The sequence below is a fragment of the Dermacentor silvarum genome, chromosome 4, assembly GCF_013339745.2.
Source record: "Dermacentor silvarum isolate Dsil-2018 chromosome 4, BIME_Dsil_1.4, whole genome shotgun sequence".
Classification (NCBI taxonomy): domain Eukaryota; kingdom Metazoa; phylum Arthropoda; class Arachnida; order Ixodida; family Ixodidae; genus Dermacentor; species Dermacentor silvarum.
In genome coordinates this window covers 104,898,969-104,916,946 of record NC_051157.2, presented here as the reverse complement: position 1 = coordinate 104,916,946, position 17,978 = coordinate 104,898,969, and the positions used below count along the sequence as shown (strand labels likewise).

Genomic DNA, 17,978 nt, shown 5'->3' with positions numbered 1-17,978 from the left:
ATTAAACGGCGGTAATACGCTAAGGCGAGTAGCACTGATGTGGCAGGAGAGGGTAAACTATAGTTCAAGATGGGCCCGTTTCGGGTGGCACATATATATGCTGGCGTATCGTATTGAGGACAGCGAATGAAAGTGAGAGGGCTACCTCCGTGTGCTTCATTCACCGACGGAATGCCTATTGCTGGAAGCCGGTTCCAGCATGTTTTATATGAAAGAAGATGCGCCACATGTACACGCTGTCGGACAAGTATTCGCGTGGTGCGCTATGAAAAGCCATACGAAGCTATGTAACAGCACAGAAAAGATGACGCCATATTTTTTTCGTGGACATTCGTGTCGCTTGGCATTATCTGTTGCACAAACCGTTATGAAATTCCAATCGCCCCAAGAGGCCGTAATTTCTTGTGATAAATGGTGCCCCTTCGCGAGTCTGCCCACGGCGGTGGCTCCTTCCTTTCGGAAGATGGCTGTGGCGAACGGAGAAGGCAGGCCCAGACATGCAGGAATCCAGGATTGAACCGTGCTTCTCAGAAAAGGTTAGCTCGTCACTTCTTTGCCGCATCCGGTCAAATAATAATTGCGGACAGCACTGCAGTTGAGTTCCAAAATGAATAGATGGCATGCTTTCGTTTTGTGGGTTGCGTCCTCTTGTTCAGGCATGGCATGCACAAAGTTACGTAACAAGTCGCCATGCTTCACTGGCTCTTTGATTCTCCTTACTCTATTGTATACCAGCGATTAAGAGACTGCTATCATTGTGAACTGCAATCGTTGGTCTACCGCTCTTGGATACGCTTATGTTCGGTCTCACCAACTCCGCGCACTGCAAAAGGAAAGCGAACCACCGGAAGAAGGGCTTCTTCATTGTCCACGTTTAATGTCCCTCCGGGCGACGTCGACTGAATCGAAGCTTCACTGAAAGACCAGGATCCCACAATGAACGAGCCCTCGTCTCTCCTCTTTTGCTTATTTTAGCAATCGACGTTATTGCACCAAATGAATGACAGTAAAGTTTTGAAAGAGCACTCCATCAGATTAAGTAATTTACTGCTAAGTTTCCGATATACTGGCCATTTATATTAGACAATAACTGAAATGGACACCAGTCACATCCACGTCGCAACCACAACAGTCAGGGCGATCAACAAGATCATGATTCGTCACTGACAATCTGTTTCTTCGACATTGTTCTTTCTACGGCCGGCCAGAAAGCCTGTTCACTGGCAACCTCTTTGTTTTCTAAAGCAAAGGTTTCGTTGAATACCCTCCCGGACTTTGCTCACCGTGGCTGCTGATGCTGCTGCTCTGCTGCTGTCTTGCTGAATTGCTCACCCAAAGGGCATCACTCATATAGTGAATGAATGAAAACTTTTTATTTCGGCAAAATTGTTAGAAGAGTAAGAGCGGCTTTCCAGACATCTCCAGCCCTTCGTTTCCTTAAGGTTTTGTCCTGGCGTTGAAGCTCCGTGCATGAGGTGGCGTCTTGCGACCTCCCAACCTGTACTACACCTGCACATGTGGCGGATCTGTTCTTTACGAAATTGCGCAGTGAAACAGCAAACGGCGCATAAATATTCTCACTGAAACAAATGTATGCCTTCAAGCTCATTAACAATTCACGAAAGCGAAACTTTTTTTTATATCTAGCATACGTTTTTCATGTCTAACATGAGTTCTTGCCTGGCATGGTTTCTATGTGTGGGTTTGGCACTTCTCCTCGGTCGGTTTCTCGTCGAGTAATGCTGACCGATCCCGGAGGCAGTGTATTTCGTGGTCGCGTAGGTCATGTGCGTCACGTGGTGTGGTTGTTCGGGTCTTGCCGATTTGCTCGGCAGGCACGCAATTTCTATGCTGTGTAACGGTTTGCAGAAAATTATCAATTTCAAAGGATTTATTTAACCGCTTCACTGAAACTTCGTTTCACGTAGATTCCAACAAGTGCGTGGGCTCTGCATAAATATTTCTTTGTCTAGTTTCCCGGGTTTGACCTGGCTCCCTGGGAGCTGTTGGGGCGGTGGGTATATCTCGGCGGATATATTTGTGGGTACATATGCGATGGTTATATGGAGGCACCCGAGAAGCGTCGCATATCGCCCTTGTACGTTGACCAAGTATGTCCAGCTGTGTTCTGCGTAAACAAAACAACAATTGGTGCATAAAACCTGAACGTGTAATGTCGGCTCACAGATACCTCTAAAGCACGCCGATCTTTTACCAGAATGACAAATTATGTTGAATCGATTCTCTGACTTACTTTAGTTTCTTTGATTAAGTCATTCGGTATGTTCCATTATTGGGGTGTGCCTGTTCTTGGCCAAACCTCCGACAGAATGGGCATGTCCCACTGTGGCACAAAAGATATACAATCCCTAAATACCTAAGTGTTGTTTGATACGTGTCGTACTTCTCTGTGCAAGAACCTGTCATCACCATTCTTCCCTCAACAAGCATGGCACATCGCCTTCGTTCTTGTGACATAGCGGCACATATGCCTAGCACTGTGCATCCATCTGATTTGCATTTCGACATAGCGTGTGAACGCTTTATGCCTAGCATAAAGTTGTGACATTTGGGGCGGATAAACATAAGCGTTCCATGAGAATAAAAACTGCACGGAACGAAAGTAAACAAAAGTGCACGTATCAGCGTAGCTGTAAAGCATTTAATTGACCGCTTTGACTTAAGCAGCGCCTCGCATAGATTCCAGCGCGTCCTTTGGATCTACATTTTTCTTTTGTCCAGTTTTTGAAGTAGTTTTCCTTTGACAAAGCAAAAGCGTGACCCGAGGAGTCAGCGCCTATTTTTGCCTATTGGAAGAAAGTATTTAATGCCAGAAGAATAATACAGTGAAATTACTTCTGTTGTTGAACGCTAAAAGTTGATTGTACGTCATGGTGACTCACGGCTCTTTGTCCTGCTGTGCCTGACGAGTTATACCGTATTTGAGCCCTATACTGCATTTCTGGATTAAAGCACTGCGGTCAAAGTAATGTTGTGGAATGGCACGTGTTATGTGACTGATGTCCACATTTCATATCTAGGTGTCTGAAGTTTTATGGCTGGGTGGTCATTGCGTGGTAGTGTACGTCATTAAATCAATGCGCCGGGCTGAATTGTGTAACCACCTCCTTTCCGTGATACACAGACTGCTTGCGTAAAGTTGACTTACTGTGTAGCATGTAAGCTACACCAATTTTTGTGCCTTCATTACACGGCTACGTACATATTGGTTGCTTTTAACTCTTGCGAAGTTAATCAATCTTAAATAACGTGTTAGTAAAATGTTAATGTGGAAGAACATTTTCTCTTTGAGCTAGAGGAGCAGGTGCCCTCTACAATACATGTTTTCGACTTCCGTACTAGATTAACATGCGCGTAGGACCTCGGCGTTCAACTCGCGAATCAAACGCATTTAATCGTACTGACCCCCCGAGTAAAGCTACCTGTGACTTGAAGTGATGCTCAGGTTGGCTAACATAGGCGCTAATTGCCTGATTTGCGCACTCAGCACATAGTGTGGCCAATTTTGGGCCTATTTCTTTAGCCTGCTGGTACCTATAGCAAGCCTTAAATATCCGTTTTGGATATTTGCAGCGCATTATCATTTCAGCGCGGATAGCCATCGTAGGGCCTTTTGGATTTTGCAACTGGTTCTTCATACTCGGTAAGTATGTCAGTACTGCCAACGGCGCTGATAGTCAAGGACAACGCTATACACTGTTTTGTTTTCAATTGGTCGATCGAGCGAGTTGTCCCTGTGAAGCGGTGGCAACCCCGATGTACGCCGTGATGCCACAGAAACATGACGAAGCTGTCCGTGAACACGCTTCGGCACGCACGTTTTGGCCAGCCACATCAAGCGTGAAAATTCGACAGTGCGTTCTCCGTGCAGACCTCTAGGTTGGGCTGGGCTGAGCCCGGACCCGTCGCCAGACACACATGAGTCACGCTGTGGCGGGGTCCGGTGGGGGCCCCGAACCCCGTGGCCGGGGTTGAAGGGGAGCCGCTCAGCCCGGAGAAAGAGAGATAGAGCCTACTGATGGTGGAGGGCGTCAAACCCGGGGCCTTTCAATGGCGCCGGCGTTATAGGTGGGTGGTGGCGGTGGAGGGGTTCGGTTGGTCGAGCAGGGGTCAAAACACGGGCCGCGTGCGCGTACAGCCCAGAAGCGAATACACGGTGGGGTGGCCCCGGCTGGAAGAAATAAAGAAAGATAACGAGACGCGCTGGGGGTCGGGGAGCCCGGGGAAAGCTAAGAGTATTGAAGGGAAGTGGGGTGGAGGGGGCGACGGGGGGAGGGGGGGAGGGGGGAGGGGGTGCACTGCCCGTAGCTTGGGGCTCGCTGTCCGACCCCTCCGCCGCCGTCCGTCCGTTGCTCGGCGAACGTCGGGGGCGCCGTGGGAACGTGCTCGGCAGCAGCAACAGCGGCGGCAGGGGCGGCCCCATTCTGGGCCCAGGGGTGGAGAGATTTTCGGGGCGCCCTGGGGTTTGCGTCGTGGTGGTGGGGGCAGATGGGCGAGTTGCCGCGCAGACACGCTATAGCCTCGCCCCCTTCTCTCTGCCCCGCTCTGTTTAGTATTTACTTCTTGGTTTTGTCAGCCGGGGCCTGGCAGGCGGGGGGGGGGGGGGGGGGGGTGAGGGGTGCGCGTCGGGGTCGGGTTTACGCACGCCATCTGCGGCGCCCGGGGGCGGCGGCGTCGTCTTTCAGGCCGCGCTGCTCGTCGTCTATCGGTGGCGGCGGCGGCCAGTCGCACCGTATGTGTGTGTGTATGTGTGCATATGCGCTGTTTCGTGCCGTCTCTGACCATGCATACGCGGTTTCGGGCAGCGGTCGAAAAGTGCTGCACTTTCTCTCGCCCTTGTGAGCAGTGAGTTTGTGGTTTTAGCCCCTCTCTTTGCGGTTTAGTGGGAAGGCAGAGCCGGAGGCAAGGTCAAGGTTTGATGCAATAAGCACCGTGACCAAAACAAAAAGAAAAAGAGAAAGGAAATGAACACGCAGCTCGACAGACGTGCTGTATGACGCACAGGAACCGGCCCGCATAAAAGCGAAGTACAAGTGTGCATGTACGCGGTCAGAAATGCTGAGCCGTCCTCTCTGCAGTTGGTTCTTTTAACCGCTCCTCTGAGGTGGAGACAAGGGACCATCGGTACTGTTATATTTGCAATAAAAAACTAACTAGAAAGACGACTTGTATTTTTCGCATTTGCGCATCCAATGTTTTGTTTCAGCTATGAACCGAAATGAAATTAGGGAGGTGATGCTCAGGGATGAATTTATTGACAAAGGCGCGTGAACAAATAAACTCGCCTTTATCAGACAGGAAGCGTCTCCTGCCAGACACTCGTCTCAACGAGGTGATACTCTTCGTTCTGAATGTGTCCAATGTGCAACACGTTGTGTGAGTCATTTCCTACGCCAATCGTAATCGTCTAGAGTGGCCCACATCACACAGTGAAACCTGACTAACAAATTTAGGTAAATAATGCACAATCTATTACTAAAGTGGTTGCAAGCAACTCAAAAGGTACTCAGCATGACTTAATGGACGAGGAATCGTGTAGAACCAATTAATGTAATATATGACGTTTGCTGGCAGATCTATTTTTATCTTGTAGTGGAAAGAGCGGGAGAAACGAGGGTCACACACAACACGAGCGCTCTCGTGTGTGCGTGTGTCTGAGTCTTGGTTTTTCGCGCTGTTTCCACTACACGATGCAATTCGAACTAGCCCATGTGTCGCATCCTCGGGCTATTTTTAGGTTAGGCTTACAGTGGTGTTGTCAACCCCAGGGTGGGGATGAGAGGGTGCGATCTCGCAGCATTCGGGAAAAGAAGGAATGGGGGAACCTCAGTAAAGCATATCTCTCTTCAACACTCGTGTTACACATTGGCCTCATGCGCCGTTGGTTGGTGGGGATAACTCTACAGTAAATATAGTCTTTTATCCTTCTCCAACCTCAAGAAAGCTCATGGATTTAATCCCTTTGCACGTTGGTTCTTATTATGGACTGACATGCTACCTATTTGAAATATGCTCCCTCCCCCCCCCCCCCCCCCCTTTTTTTTTTTCTTTACGTGCTCCTGTATGGGAAGAGAGTGATAGTTTTGTTATGATTTTAAAATACTTTTTTCCTAAAACTGCGTTTGTTTGCTTGAACAACGATGGAGGCGCACCACCGTGCTTTCGGTTGGCATTTTGATGCTACATCCTGGATTTTCATGTCAACTCGTGGTATTCGAAACGAACTTCACGGGTGCTTTCCTCGTCTTTGGCTACGCAATGGTTGTTATTACATCAATGCCATTTTTGTAGAGTACTGACGGCAAGAACATGTTTATAAATCTCTACCATTAAGTGTTTTACAGAAAATATGAAGTAATGACAAATAATTATGAAGATATAACGCTCTGTGGGGCTCAATGTTGGGCGAACCATTTCAGAGGTAGCTGGTGATCCAACATATTTTGAAGTTCTGCAAAGCGTTACGATATCAACCAATGTGTTCAAGATCGGAACTAACAGCAGCAAGGTGACGGCGTAGATAGTATGAAGGCAATGACGTTTAGCATGTCGAGTAGCTTTCTGTGTACTACAGCGAAGAAACATTAAAACCTGTTCTGTTACGACCTGAACCCACCCCGAAGGCGGGACAATTTTAGTAGAGCATAAAATCCTTGCTTTATGGCGTTCGCAACCGGCGCAACGATAACGCTTCAAAGCACGGCACAAACTAGGTTTTTTTTTTTTTTTTTTTTTTTTTTTTTTTTGGAACAGCGATACCGAGCGGAACGCTAACGCGAACAGTTACGACACCACCTAGATGTAAATGTTCACAAAGTACAAGTAATCCAAGTGCACGTCAAATGTCAATCTACAGTCCAATGCTGTATCAATGTTATCATGCATTGCAACGTTTACGAGGACACTTTGATTTTCGGTGAATTACGATAATGTGTTGTTTGTGGCGCTATCTGTAATACAAGCAAACATTCGTATTCTATGGCCTGAGATCACGCTTCGCGCTTGGCTTGTCACTCGCGCTGCAAAATCTCGGAAGGCATGGCGTACCTAAAGTGCCGAAAAATTGAGGAGCGATTTCTAAAACAGCATCCAGGTGTCACTAGTAATTTGCTGCCGAAGCGTCATGACGCAAATGAAAAGCAAACAGAAACATGTTGGAATCAAATGGGCCAAAACAGCACAGGACGACGACTTCATAAGTCCCAAGCAGGCGGCTCTTGCCTCGAAGGTGGCGCCACGTTTACCCCACTAAACCATCTTTGCTAGTGTTAGCATGTCACGCTAAGCTCCATAAGTAGCATATGATAAGGAGCAGGGGAACAAGGAATGTCACTTTAAGCCATCGTTTCGACAAGAGGACTTGCCTTAGACATGCCCTGGCGAACAATTCACATCGTGAAAACGCTGGCTTAAAGCGACATTCCTTGTTCCACTACTCCTCATCGCTTCAAGTTTCCATCTTTCTTTCGAACTTCCATAAAAAAGCGAAGGCACGAAACGCGCAAAACTCTCTGAGGATTCTGAGGATGCGCTGTCTGACACCGCTATTTCTTTTCCTTTTTATACCAGCGGAGCTGTTTAAGCCGGTCGTATTGTTTGCTGCCTGCCACTGCGTTGCCTAACAACCACCTCGCGGAGCGTCGCGCGCTATGCTCGGGATAGAGAAAGAGAAAATGAGAGCGAGAGAGAGTGCGCGCGTCGCACGCTATGCTCGGGAGAGAGAAAGAGAAAATGAGAGCGAGAAAGAGAAACAAATTGTAGCAGCACCAACGAGGCAACGCGCACAGGTGCTGCCGACGCCATCCGCGCTTCTCCGTTTCCCCGCATTAGCGCCGAACGCTCGCGGTGTCCGTGACTGCTTTTAAATGCGAAGCATTTCTTGGCGAACATTTGCTACTTTAACAATATCTATCTATCTATCTATCTATCTATCTATCTATCTATCTATCTATCTATCTATCTATCTATCTATCTATCTATCTATCTATCTATCTATCTATCTATCTATCTATCTATCTATCTATCTAGCCGCCTACGACTTCGTGCTCGCATGGTCGTTTCGTTAACTTGGTATGTACCAAAATTGGCATACTATGACAAGAGTATATGACGAACATAAATGATATGTCATAACATGCGTGCCATGTAGGTCATGAAACAGCTGCCTACGTCTTGGTGCTCTCATGGTCGTTTCGTTAACTTGGTAGGTACCAAAATTGGTATAGTATGACAGGAGTGTATGACGAACATAAGTGATAGGTCATGACATAAATGTCATGACTTGCGTGTCATGTAGGTCATGACAATGACCCAGCGAAAAAGATTAACACTCAAAAACCACTGAAATGGGTTCGGACGTGGGTACAAAGTGAAGGAAACACTACAGGATGCTGGTAAAAGTCATAGTCATGAGCTTGACTCAGCAAAAATGACAATGATGCAGCGAAAAAAGATTAAATCTAAAAAGTCAATGGAATCGGTTCGGACGTGAACACTAAGTGAAAAAAAAACACTCAATGATGATGGTAGAAATCATAGCCAATAGCATGACTTAGCAAAAGAACAATGACTCAGCAAAAAAAGATTAACACTCAAAAGCAATTGAAATGGGTTCTGACGAGGGTCCTAAGTGAAGAAAACACTAAAGCATGATGGTAGAAGTCATAGTCATGAGCATGACTCAGCAAAATTGACAATGAATCAGCGAAAAAAGATTAACACTCAAAAACCACTGGAATTGATTCGGACGTGGGCCCTAAGTGAAGGAAACACTAAAGGATGAAGGTAGAACTCATAGTCACAAGTATGACTAAGGCTTTCGCCCTAAGGTCTCTTATAGGTGTAGCTAAAGGGACTCATGAGGACTCATGACATGAATGTCATGACATGCGTGTCATGTAGGTCAACAAAGAGCCGCCTACGTCTTGGTGCTCTCATGGTCTTTTCGTTAATTTGGTAGGCTCCCTGCATATTGCTTCGCATAACATCGATTCCCACAGCGCGTGGGATCTACCGGCTTTTTTGTGTCCCCAAACACTAAAAAAATTTAAAATAAAATGGGGAAGCCCGCACCACCAGGTACGGGCGTGACCAACGCTGGGCGTGACTGCAGCAGGTGCCTCTGGCGAGGGCTCGGCCGAGCTCCCACCAGCTGCGCGCTACTGCGCATGCGACGTGACGTCATCCCGGCGTGTTGTCTGCTGCGCGCCGCCCATACACTGTGCATAGCTTTCGCCCCACTTCCCCTACGTGTGCTCGGACTGCAAGTGCTTCGCCAGGCGTTCCCCGATGCCACAGGACCACGAGGAAATGCTTATACACTTCGTATAACTTAGCATCACTTCGTATAGCCAGGACTGCAGCTACGACAATTGTTTTCGGTTCTTTTTTGTTCTTTAAGTGGAGCTTTCTATAGGCGATCAATGCTGCACTTTGCTGACCATAGCTGCTGCTGTTGCTGCTGCTGTGTTGCTGCTGGTGCTCCGGTGCTACTGCGGTACTTTGTTTTGCTGTGGTGCTGCTGCGGGGGTGACGGTGATGCTAGTGCTGTTGTCTTGGCGAGTAGCTGACACAAAAAACAACACGTAAAACGCATCTGTATTACTCCTCGATGTGCGGATTGCCGGTTCTGTTCTCTACGTGGGATTTGTGCATCGAATCTTTCCCGCTGTTCGGCGAGTCTAGTTGAACCATTTTATAGCCTTTATTTAACCACTTGATGGCAGATTCGCTTAACGTAGAATAGAAAACATGCTTTGGATATGTGTAATATATCTTTTCTTTTAGTTAACCTCTCCGACTTTCTGCTTTATTTCGTCTCTACATCGACGATATGACAGGAAAAGTTGGACAACATCACGGCTGCTTGGGGAGGAGAAGGCGTTTATGTCACGCCTATCATGATCAATTTATGCCGAGTATGTTTTTAACAGCGCTAACCGCATGCTAGGCGTTCAGCGCCGTAACTTTTCTACCACACTATCTGATCTAACATACCTGATCTACAAGACATTATTACGTCCTAAATTAGAATATGCTACGGATGCGGGTAGAATATGCTACGAATTTTACCTCCGTATTGAGCCCATGCTTGACTTGGATCTAAATGACGCCTGTCGTGAACGCGCCTAAAGAAACGCAATGAGTGACGTTCCCGCCAGGCGTAATTTAAAGATCAAGTAAAGCATCGACTTGAAATTAAGAAGGATTTCTGAATAGAAGGGTTACTGTCTCAACGGGCGCGTTACGCTACTTTCGCGCTGGGTAAGTCAATGGGATTGGCCTGCACGCTGGTTTGGCGGTCGCATGTTTAACCATAACCATTGTTTTATGTGACTCTGAACCCCATCTTGTCCGGCAGTTACTGCCACAGGCGGGCAAACGACCTCAAGTTGCTTGACCTCACCTAAACCTACAATTAGTTTGGCACCTTCACTCAACCTAATTCAACGGTTTGAGGCGCATTTAGAAGTCCTCACCTCAGCTTTCAGCGGCCGCCATCGACCTGACAATTCTGCCTCACCTAAACCTCATTACTGAGGTTGAGGTTGGGCCGTTAACCTCAACTTCATTTTTTGTGTTCGTGGTGGGGCATTCAATGTCGACTACGTTACCACTGCATAAACTTACGTAAATATGCTTTGATGCCTCTGATACAGATTGCTTAGTAATGATACGGTAAATGAACACTTCAGGAATAAGTTTGTTTACTAGGTGGTCCCAGCTGCGAAACACGTAATGTTTACATGTCCTATGGGTTACGTAAACTATTGGTCTCTTGTGCGCAACCGATGACGGCGCGAATGGCGTTCCGGTGACGTTAGTAGGGGGAGGCGCCTGTCGTGTACATTCAGGCTGCTTCGGGTCCAGGTACATTGACCCAGCGCCACGGCTGTTTTTTTTTCGCTCTCTCTCTCTTGTCACTCTTTCCAACAACTTTATCCCCCACCCCGGCCAGTGTAGGGTAGCAAACCGGAAACTTGCTTCTGGTTAACCTCCCTGCCTTTCCTCTCTCGCTCTCTCTGGTTACTCGAGCTGGACTCCGGCAGTAATGACAGCGACTAAGAGTCGTAAAGAAATAAAGTTGCACTTTTTCTTTCTATTCTTGCTCATCGCCGAGTTATATGTGGACAACAAAACTAACTATGAAAAAGTCACTTTGTCTGGCAAGCACAGCAACACATCAGCATTTTGGCACGTTGTGCTAGCGATGCAATGTGAACGGTATTACTTATTCCGCACCTTTCTTAGATTAATATCAACTTTCCCAGCAAACCATCCTTTTGAAGTTGTTTTAGGTTAACCATTCCCAGCCCCACTTAGGAGAAGATGAGCGATGACGACCATCAGCTTGTAGCTCCGTGGCGACATGCAAATTTAAATCATCCCCTTCCTCCGCCACCCAACACCGCAATGGCCACATAGCATGCATGAAGTTTGAAGCGGAGTTTGGAAACAGGCATGCTTGAAGAACTCTGACGGTCACGCAGGCGTGCTTTGCAAATAAGGAAAACATAAAGCCGTGCAACAGAGAACGATCAAGGTCTCGTGTAGAATCACACGCATTCATAGTGGCCACGGCGGGGCAGCATGCGTTCCTATAGGTTCCTGCCACCTAAAGCGATGGTGCCCCGGTCTGACTAGCGAGCCAGCTGAGTGATGGCCACGACGGGAAACGCTTGCACGTTGAGCGAATAACATTACACGTACGCTATCCGGTTGCCGCTAAGCAGCTCAGCGACTCCCACCCCCTCCCATTTATTCGTCGCAGCCCTCCCGCTTTTGCCATCGCATGCAGATGCACGCGTACTGATGGCGGAGTGCGCACGTGATGACATCTCAAGTGTAAGCAAATGTGGAGTGACTTCTTTTTCTGTGCCCTTTATTTCGCGGTGGTTTTCTGTCATAAGCGACGGATGAGGGGCTTAATGGAGAGGACGGGCGGACAGTTAACAAGCCGTGCTACTATACCGGGCTGCTTTGCAGCTGAAGCCATGCGGATGACCCGATCACACACGGTGAACCTGGTCTGCCTTTTGTGGACAGACGGACGTCGTGCTGGAAAACTTTCCAGCGCACTTGTAAGCCGAAACATGGACAAAGAGAGATCCCACCCTTTCCATCCGTGTTATATAGATAAGGAGATACGGGTGTGCTTTTAGAGCTTCTTGGAGCGACCTCCTTCCCTTAATCAGTATACGCAGTGCCATTTCAATAATTTGAGAAGCCCTGGTTTAATGCGAGGCATAACGTTGTCGTGGGTAGGTAGGTAGTTAGGTTCCTGTCTCGCGTCGTTTCGAACCTCTTCAGTGAAAATAAATGCTTGATCGACGGTGTGATCCAACGTCTGACTTCCAGCACAACAGCCTGATGTTGGCCGCCTCTTTTTTCTTAATTTTTTGACACTTGATAAGAATACAGAATTCACTCGGTTTTAACAGACAATAGCAACATATACATAGCGGTCCTTTTTCGTCGACAATTCCCGATTTTTACACCCCGAACACGTTTTATGAAAATCTGTTTAAACCAGATTTCTCCCTGAAGTTCCGGCCTTTCGTGGAGAATAACAATGAATGCATGCGTTAAAGAACTAATGAACGCTGCCCGTCTTCTGTGAGCATATGGTCAAGTGAATATCACATTGTCGTTAATATTCATATATGAATGCGATGCATGCTTCCTTTTCGCTTAACGTGTATGCGAAAGCCGGAATATATATTCAGCGCATTCCGCCCTTGAGTGAAATAATGCGTGTCATTCTTTTTGTAGCCGTGTTTACATGAATGCGACCACATGTTTATTTATTATTTATTACAGCGAAGCTGTATATGGCTTGGCGAAACCAAAATCCGTCCGTCACATGTGCGCAGTAATCTGGGCGGATCCTGGCGATAGTGCAGAAAGGGTCCACGCGCAATGGCACATACCCCTGTGGACTCCGGGTGGTGAGCTCCAGCCTCCGGGACCTGCAACGCGTCCTTGAGCTACCTTTGCCACAAAGAGAAAGAGATGCCCGCCATTGACTGCGCCGTCAGTGTGGTCGTTCCCTCCGTCGCAGCAGAGCGCGCGTGCAGCAGTTTCTCCCCGACTTCAACATGGGTAGGCCATGCATCGTACGAACTCCTGAACAGCGGGCAGCTTACGAAGAACAGCGTTGTTGTGTCTGGCGGTCCTTCGGGACAAAGGAGGCCTCATCGACATACGGGGAAGCTATCAAGTGCTCTTCACGCTTGTCGGTTCTCGCGGCCGGAAAGTGTCACCTGGGACTGAAGGATGAGCAGTTAGTCTCCAGGCTACCTCATGCGTCGCTAAATGGCAACGTCGCCCTTTGGTGCGTTTCCGTGAAATTACCAGCGCCGCCCAAACTACGACGAGGCCCGGCACCAAATGTGACGCGCCAACCTGGAGCCCTTTCAAGACAACCGCCGCCCTCCCTGGAAATGGTGGCTTCCGCGAACTGACCGCTACGGAGAGGCGACTCTTGGCTGGAAATGGTGGCTTCTGCGAACTGATCGAGGGTGGTCATTGGCTAAGAACCAAAGTGCATTCCCTCGTCGAGTGAAAGAGGGAAACCAAAGGGATAAAACAGTGGGACTTGAGTGTTGTGAGGTTGGCGCTGAGCCGTGCTCCCTCAAGGGCTGCAGAAGATAGCGCCAACCTTTCCTTTTGTAGCGTTAGCTACACTGGCCTAGCCAAGCCCGTTTCGCGCGGCACATCAAGAGCCGTGCTGCGCATGCGCAAGGATCAGTGATGTCACACGGCTTGCGCACCGGAGCCACCGGAGCCGGCACCTCTCGCGCACTCCGCCGCGGCCGGTCTGCGCATTCCAGAGGAGTGACGTCGTAGCCGTGGTAGACGCACTGGCGCCGGCGCGCGCTCGCTGTGCAGTCGCCGTCTGACACTGCGCTGGAGCCGCTGCGCTTCTGACTGGCGTTTGCCAGTGTGGTATAGCCATGGAGAAGGAGAGCGCAAATGCTGCTCAACAGCGCAGAAGAACGGAGAAGCTTGACTCATCGGATCCCGAAGTAGTTGCCTGGAAATTAGCGGTTGAGCGTAGGAGGAATGAACAGAAGAAGGCTATATACATGTGCCACATAATACGTATACCGCGTGTGTGTCATTGGAGCAGCAGTAAGCATGACAACAACCTTGGCAATCTAGACAACCAGGAAAGCTAAGAATAATCAGCTGAACCTTTGCTAACGCTGCGTATATCCTGGCATAACCGAGCTAAGCCACTGCAACCTTTTTTTCCAAACGAACCACTTAAGGTCTGTACACGCTCGAGCCGCACATTGCCGCAAGCCGCACCGCATGCTGGCGGTTCAGTGACAGCGGGCGGTTGGAGCAACCGGGCACAAAATTCGATTCACGCTGGGACCGGCGCGAGCGGTGCCGTACGCATGCGCCCTCTGGCTGGCAAAACAGATAACCAGCGACTGGCAACATGCAGCAGCGCGGTCGCAGCGTTTGTGTGCTGGCGACCAGCAAAATTTTGGCCCGAGCCAGGATTTTGTTATTACGTTTGTTTTCTTATTCGGTAATTTTCTGATTAGTGAGCTCGAGCTGTTCGCATGTGCCGGCATCCGCACTCCGATTTGGGGACGCGACGTATGTTAAGAGCCCGCAACCGAGAGGCGGGGCAAAGATGTTCCAAGTCGGCAACTATCGTCAACAGCAGACGACACTGGCATATTTTTGTCGGCGTGGGTTCAAGCTTCCGCGTCACGGCGAAAACGCAAAACTCTTGCAATGTCATACTCTGTTGACGGCATGTGTTGTGTTGGCGCGCTGAGCCACCTCTCGAACACTATGCAGTGATCTTACCTGCGCCTTTTTTTTTTTCGTTTTCCTTTCTTTCTTTTTTTTTAAATCATTGCTACCGCATACTGTTGTAACAACATACATCGCTATGTACTCGGTTGTGTGCGGCGTGACGGCGCATTTTTTGTAGATGTGCTAGCGAAAGCTTGCAAGACCGCGCGTGCGTTTTTAATCCAATGAACAAGGGATTTGTCGCAGCAACAGCGTAGCACGCTGAAGCGCCGCAGCGTTATACAGGGTGTTCATTTATAAGTTCTAAAATTTTTTTAGAAATCCTCTGTGGCAGGTAGCATAATTCTTATCGTTGAGCTGGGTTATTCGATGAGGCGGACATTAGTAACACGAGAAATCCCATATTGAACTAATTAAAAAAATGACTAATCAACTTCTTAGTTAATTATTGTACAGCACATATTGTGATTTACGAATTGGAGCCGGTGAGCTTGGGATGAATTTCCAGAATGACGCCAGTTTGGAGATATGTGCCATCAAACTCGCCCTAAAAATGCACCGTTGTTCCACTTACTTTTTTACCAAAATGCTGTTTTATACATTGAAGCACTAAAGTAACTGGAACGCCCATTTATTTCGTCCCACACTTTGGAAAATAATAACTCAAAGCTGGCGTCATCCTGGAAATTCATTTCAAGTGGACGCGTCTTGCAAGCTCACCTTGCAAGCTTTTTGTTACTTGAATATGTGTTTCAATTTTTTGTGCTACTAATGTCCACCTCATCGAATAACCCAGCTCAACGATAAGAATTATGCTACCTGCCACAGGCGATTTTTAAAAATTCCGTAACACTTTAAAATGAACGCCCTGTATATTAACATACTCATATCTATTATCGCGGAATACAGCTGTGTAGATCGACAAGTCACTTCTCTTCATCACCGAGCACGCGAGTGAATGTTCAACAACGGCTTGTTGATTTACTTACGTTTTTTTTTTAGTAGCTGCCAAGTTAAAAGTGAGCGTACAATTGATTACATGATGGAATATGACCGTGTCACACAGCACTCGTGTTTGTTCGTTCTGTGTTATGTCGTTGTTCCATTGATGAAAAAAGCCGGCGAAGCAGTGCCCCCGGACCCGACCAGAATCTTCGAGGTCAGGCCCTAGAGACGCTTCTAGACCCCTTCAATGACTTTTGGACATCACCCAAGCTATCACAAGAATGAAAAACAGCTGGAGTACGCTTTATCCCCAAACCGGGCAAGTCCCCGCACATTGACAACCTGTGGCTGATATCCCTCACATCATGCAAAAGCATAATCATGAAAAGGATAGTACTCAAATGCCTCCAACAACACCTGGACGAAACCCAGCAAATGCCAGTCCCCATGTTTGGCTTTATAGGACATCTTGAGACCCAGGACGTGCTAATGCAATTGAAGAAGGAGATTGTCATCCCTGCCACACACCACGGGCCATTCTCGCGCTAGACCTGAAGGGGGCATTTGACAACGTGGCACACGAGGCGATATTTCGAAATCTCAACAACACAGGCTCAACAACACAGTGGCGTATTTAAGCCACTGAAAAGTAAGGATGGATGTTCAGCCTTGCTGGTGTGGCATTTCATAGGTTGTAACCCACCATATTTTTAACCAAGCAATAAGGAAATTATATGGTCATGCCGTACCATCAGTACAACTGAAGTGTTGCTTCCCCAAGGAGTCTCACTGCCACCTTCCCCATTTTGCGAACACTTTGTAAATACAAACTAGCACATGGTATGTAGTCACATTATATGCTGTCTGTATGCTTGGTGAAGTGCACCAAGCATTTTCTCACCCTTAAAACCTGGGCTAATGCTGTCTTTTTTTTAATAATAATTATGCAATAACCTTACCTAATACATTGCCGTGAGAACAATAGTTGGCTTAACAGTAGCACTGCACACATAACCTCATACCACATTGCAGACATACTCTATAGAGGCTGGCCACAATCAGCGTAACTGAAAGTCAGCTGAACAGGGTGCGAGTTCATGTGTATCAAATAAATGTCTGTTCCATTGAGAGGTTATATATCTGTCTGTGATATAATTATCAATTCAGAATACATATGGCAGAAGAACAATACACAAGACAACACAATCAAGTTCCCTGTGAGAAGCTGCTTTTTGCCACTATTACATGCAGCAAAAAGAGACTTCATTAAGCACCACTATGGCTTGCGTGCCTCTTTGTGCATTGTACAAGAAGTAAAGGTGGGCGAATGTAAACGTTTTCAAATACGAATTTATAAAATATTATTTATCAAATATTCGATAGTCATACGACAACACACGTACCTCTAGTAACAATATTTATTTTCATATAAAAAAATTGGGTACCACACCTTAACTAGTGCGAAAAGAGAGCTAAATATTGGGCACAAAGAATAAGTTTTAAATGCAAGACTACTGATTGTTACGTAAAAAAATCAATATAAACAGTCTATCAACAACTTTAGAGCCTGGCTGCAAAGAAGCTTTTCAAGAAAGAATGGCCTCTGAATGGCTAGCTTTCAAAAACGTGCAATATATTGTTCCCAAGAAAACATCAAAGTTGTAGAAAAAAAAGAATAGCCGATGAAGGACCTACGTGTTGTAGACATATGTAAAACTACTCGTTGCAAGGAAAACAGCACAGACTTGTAGCATAAAAGATCAGTCTGCTAGATCAAGAAATGTGTGGTATATGTAAAACTACTCGTTGCAAGGAAAACAGCACAGACTTGTAGCATAAAAGATCAGTCTGCTAGATCAAGAAATGTGTGGTCACCTTTTGCATGAAAAAAAAAGCCTATGGGAAAGTTTTCTTGCCAATATGACTGAAAGATACTTTCGTAAACGTGCTTGCCTTTGGGAGGCTACATACACTTGTTCACATGCAAGTACCTGTCGCGTATTCATTGTTAAAGAAGTTCAATTAATATAATGACACGAGAGCCTCCTCTGATTAGGAAAAAAATAATAGTTGTGTGGTCATATATAGATAACATTTAGAATGTCAAGGTACCCTTTTCCATATTATGCAAGTACTCATGAAAGACAAGACTGCAAGAAACAGCATAAAACTAATGCAAAATCTATAACTGATTATGTCAATGAGATTTCCATTTCATGTGCAAAGTATTTCAC

The 17,978-nt window shown here is 47.0% G+C and overlaps 1 protein-coding gene across 1 annotated transcript in view; it reads right to left on the bottom strand.

Moving 5' to 3' along the window:
• Positions 1-6,070: 6,070 nt before the first annotated feature.
• LOC119448810 (pre-mRNA-processing factor 6-like) overlaps positions 6,071-17,978 on the bottom strand; it is a 19,676-nt gene continuing 7,768 nt past the window's right edge. The window contains exons 6-7 of the mRNA XM_037712025.2: positions 9,462-9,586; positions 6,071-6,080 (exon numbers count right to left, since the gene is read on the bottom strand). Coding sequence (XP_037567953.1) covers positions 6,071-6,080; positions 9,462-9,586 — 135 coding nt within the window. The remainder of the gene's footprint in view (positions 6,081-9,461; positions 9,587-17,978) is intronic.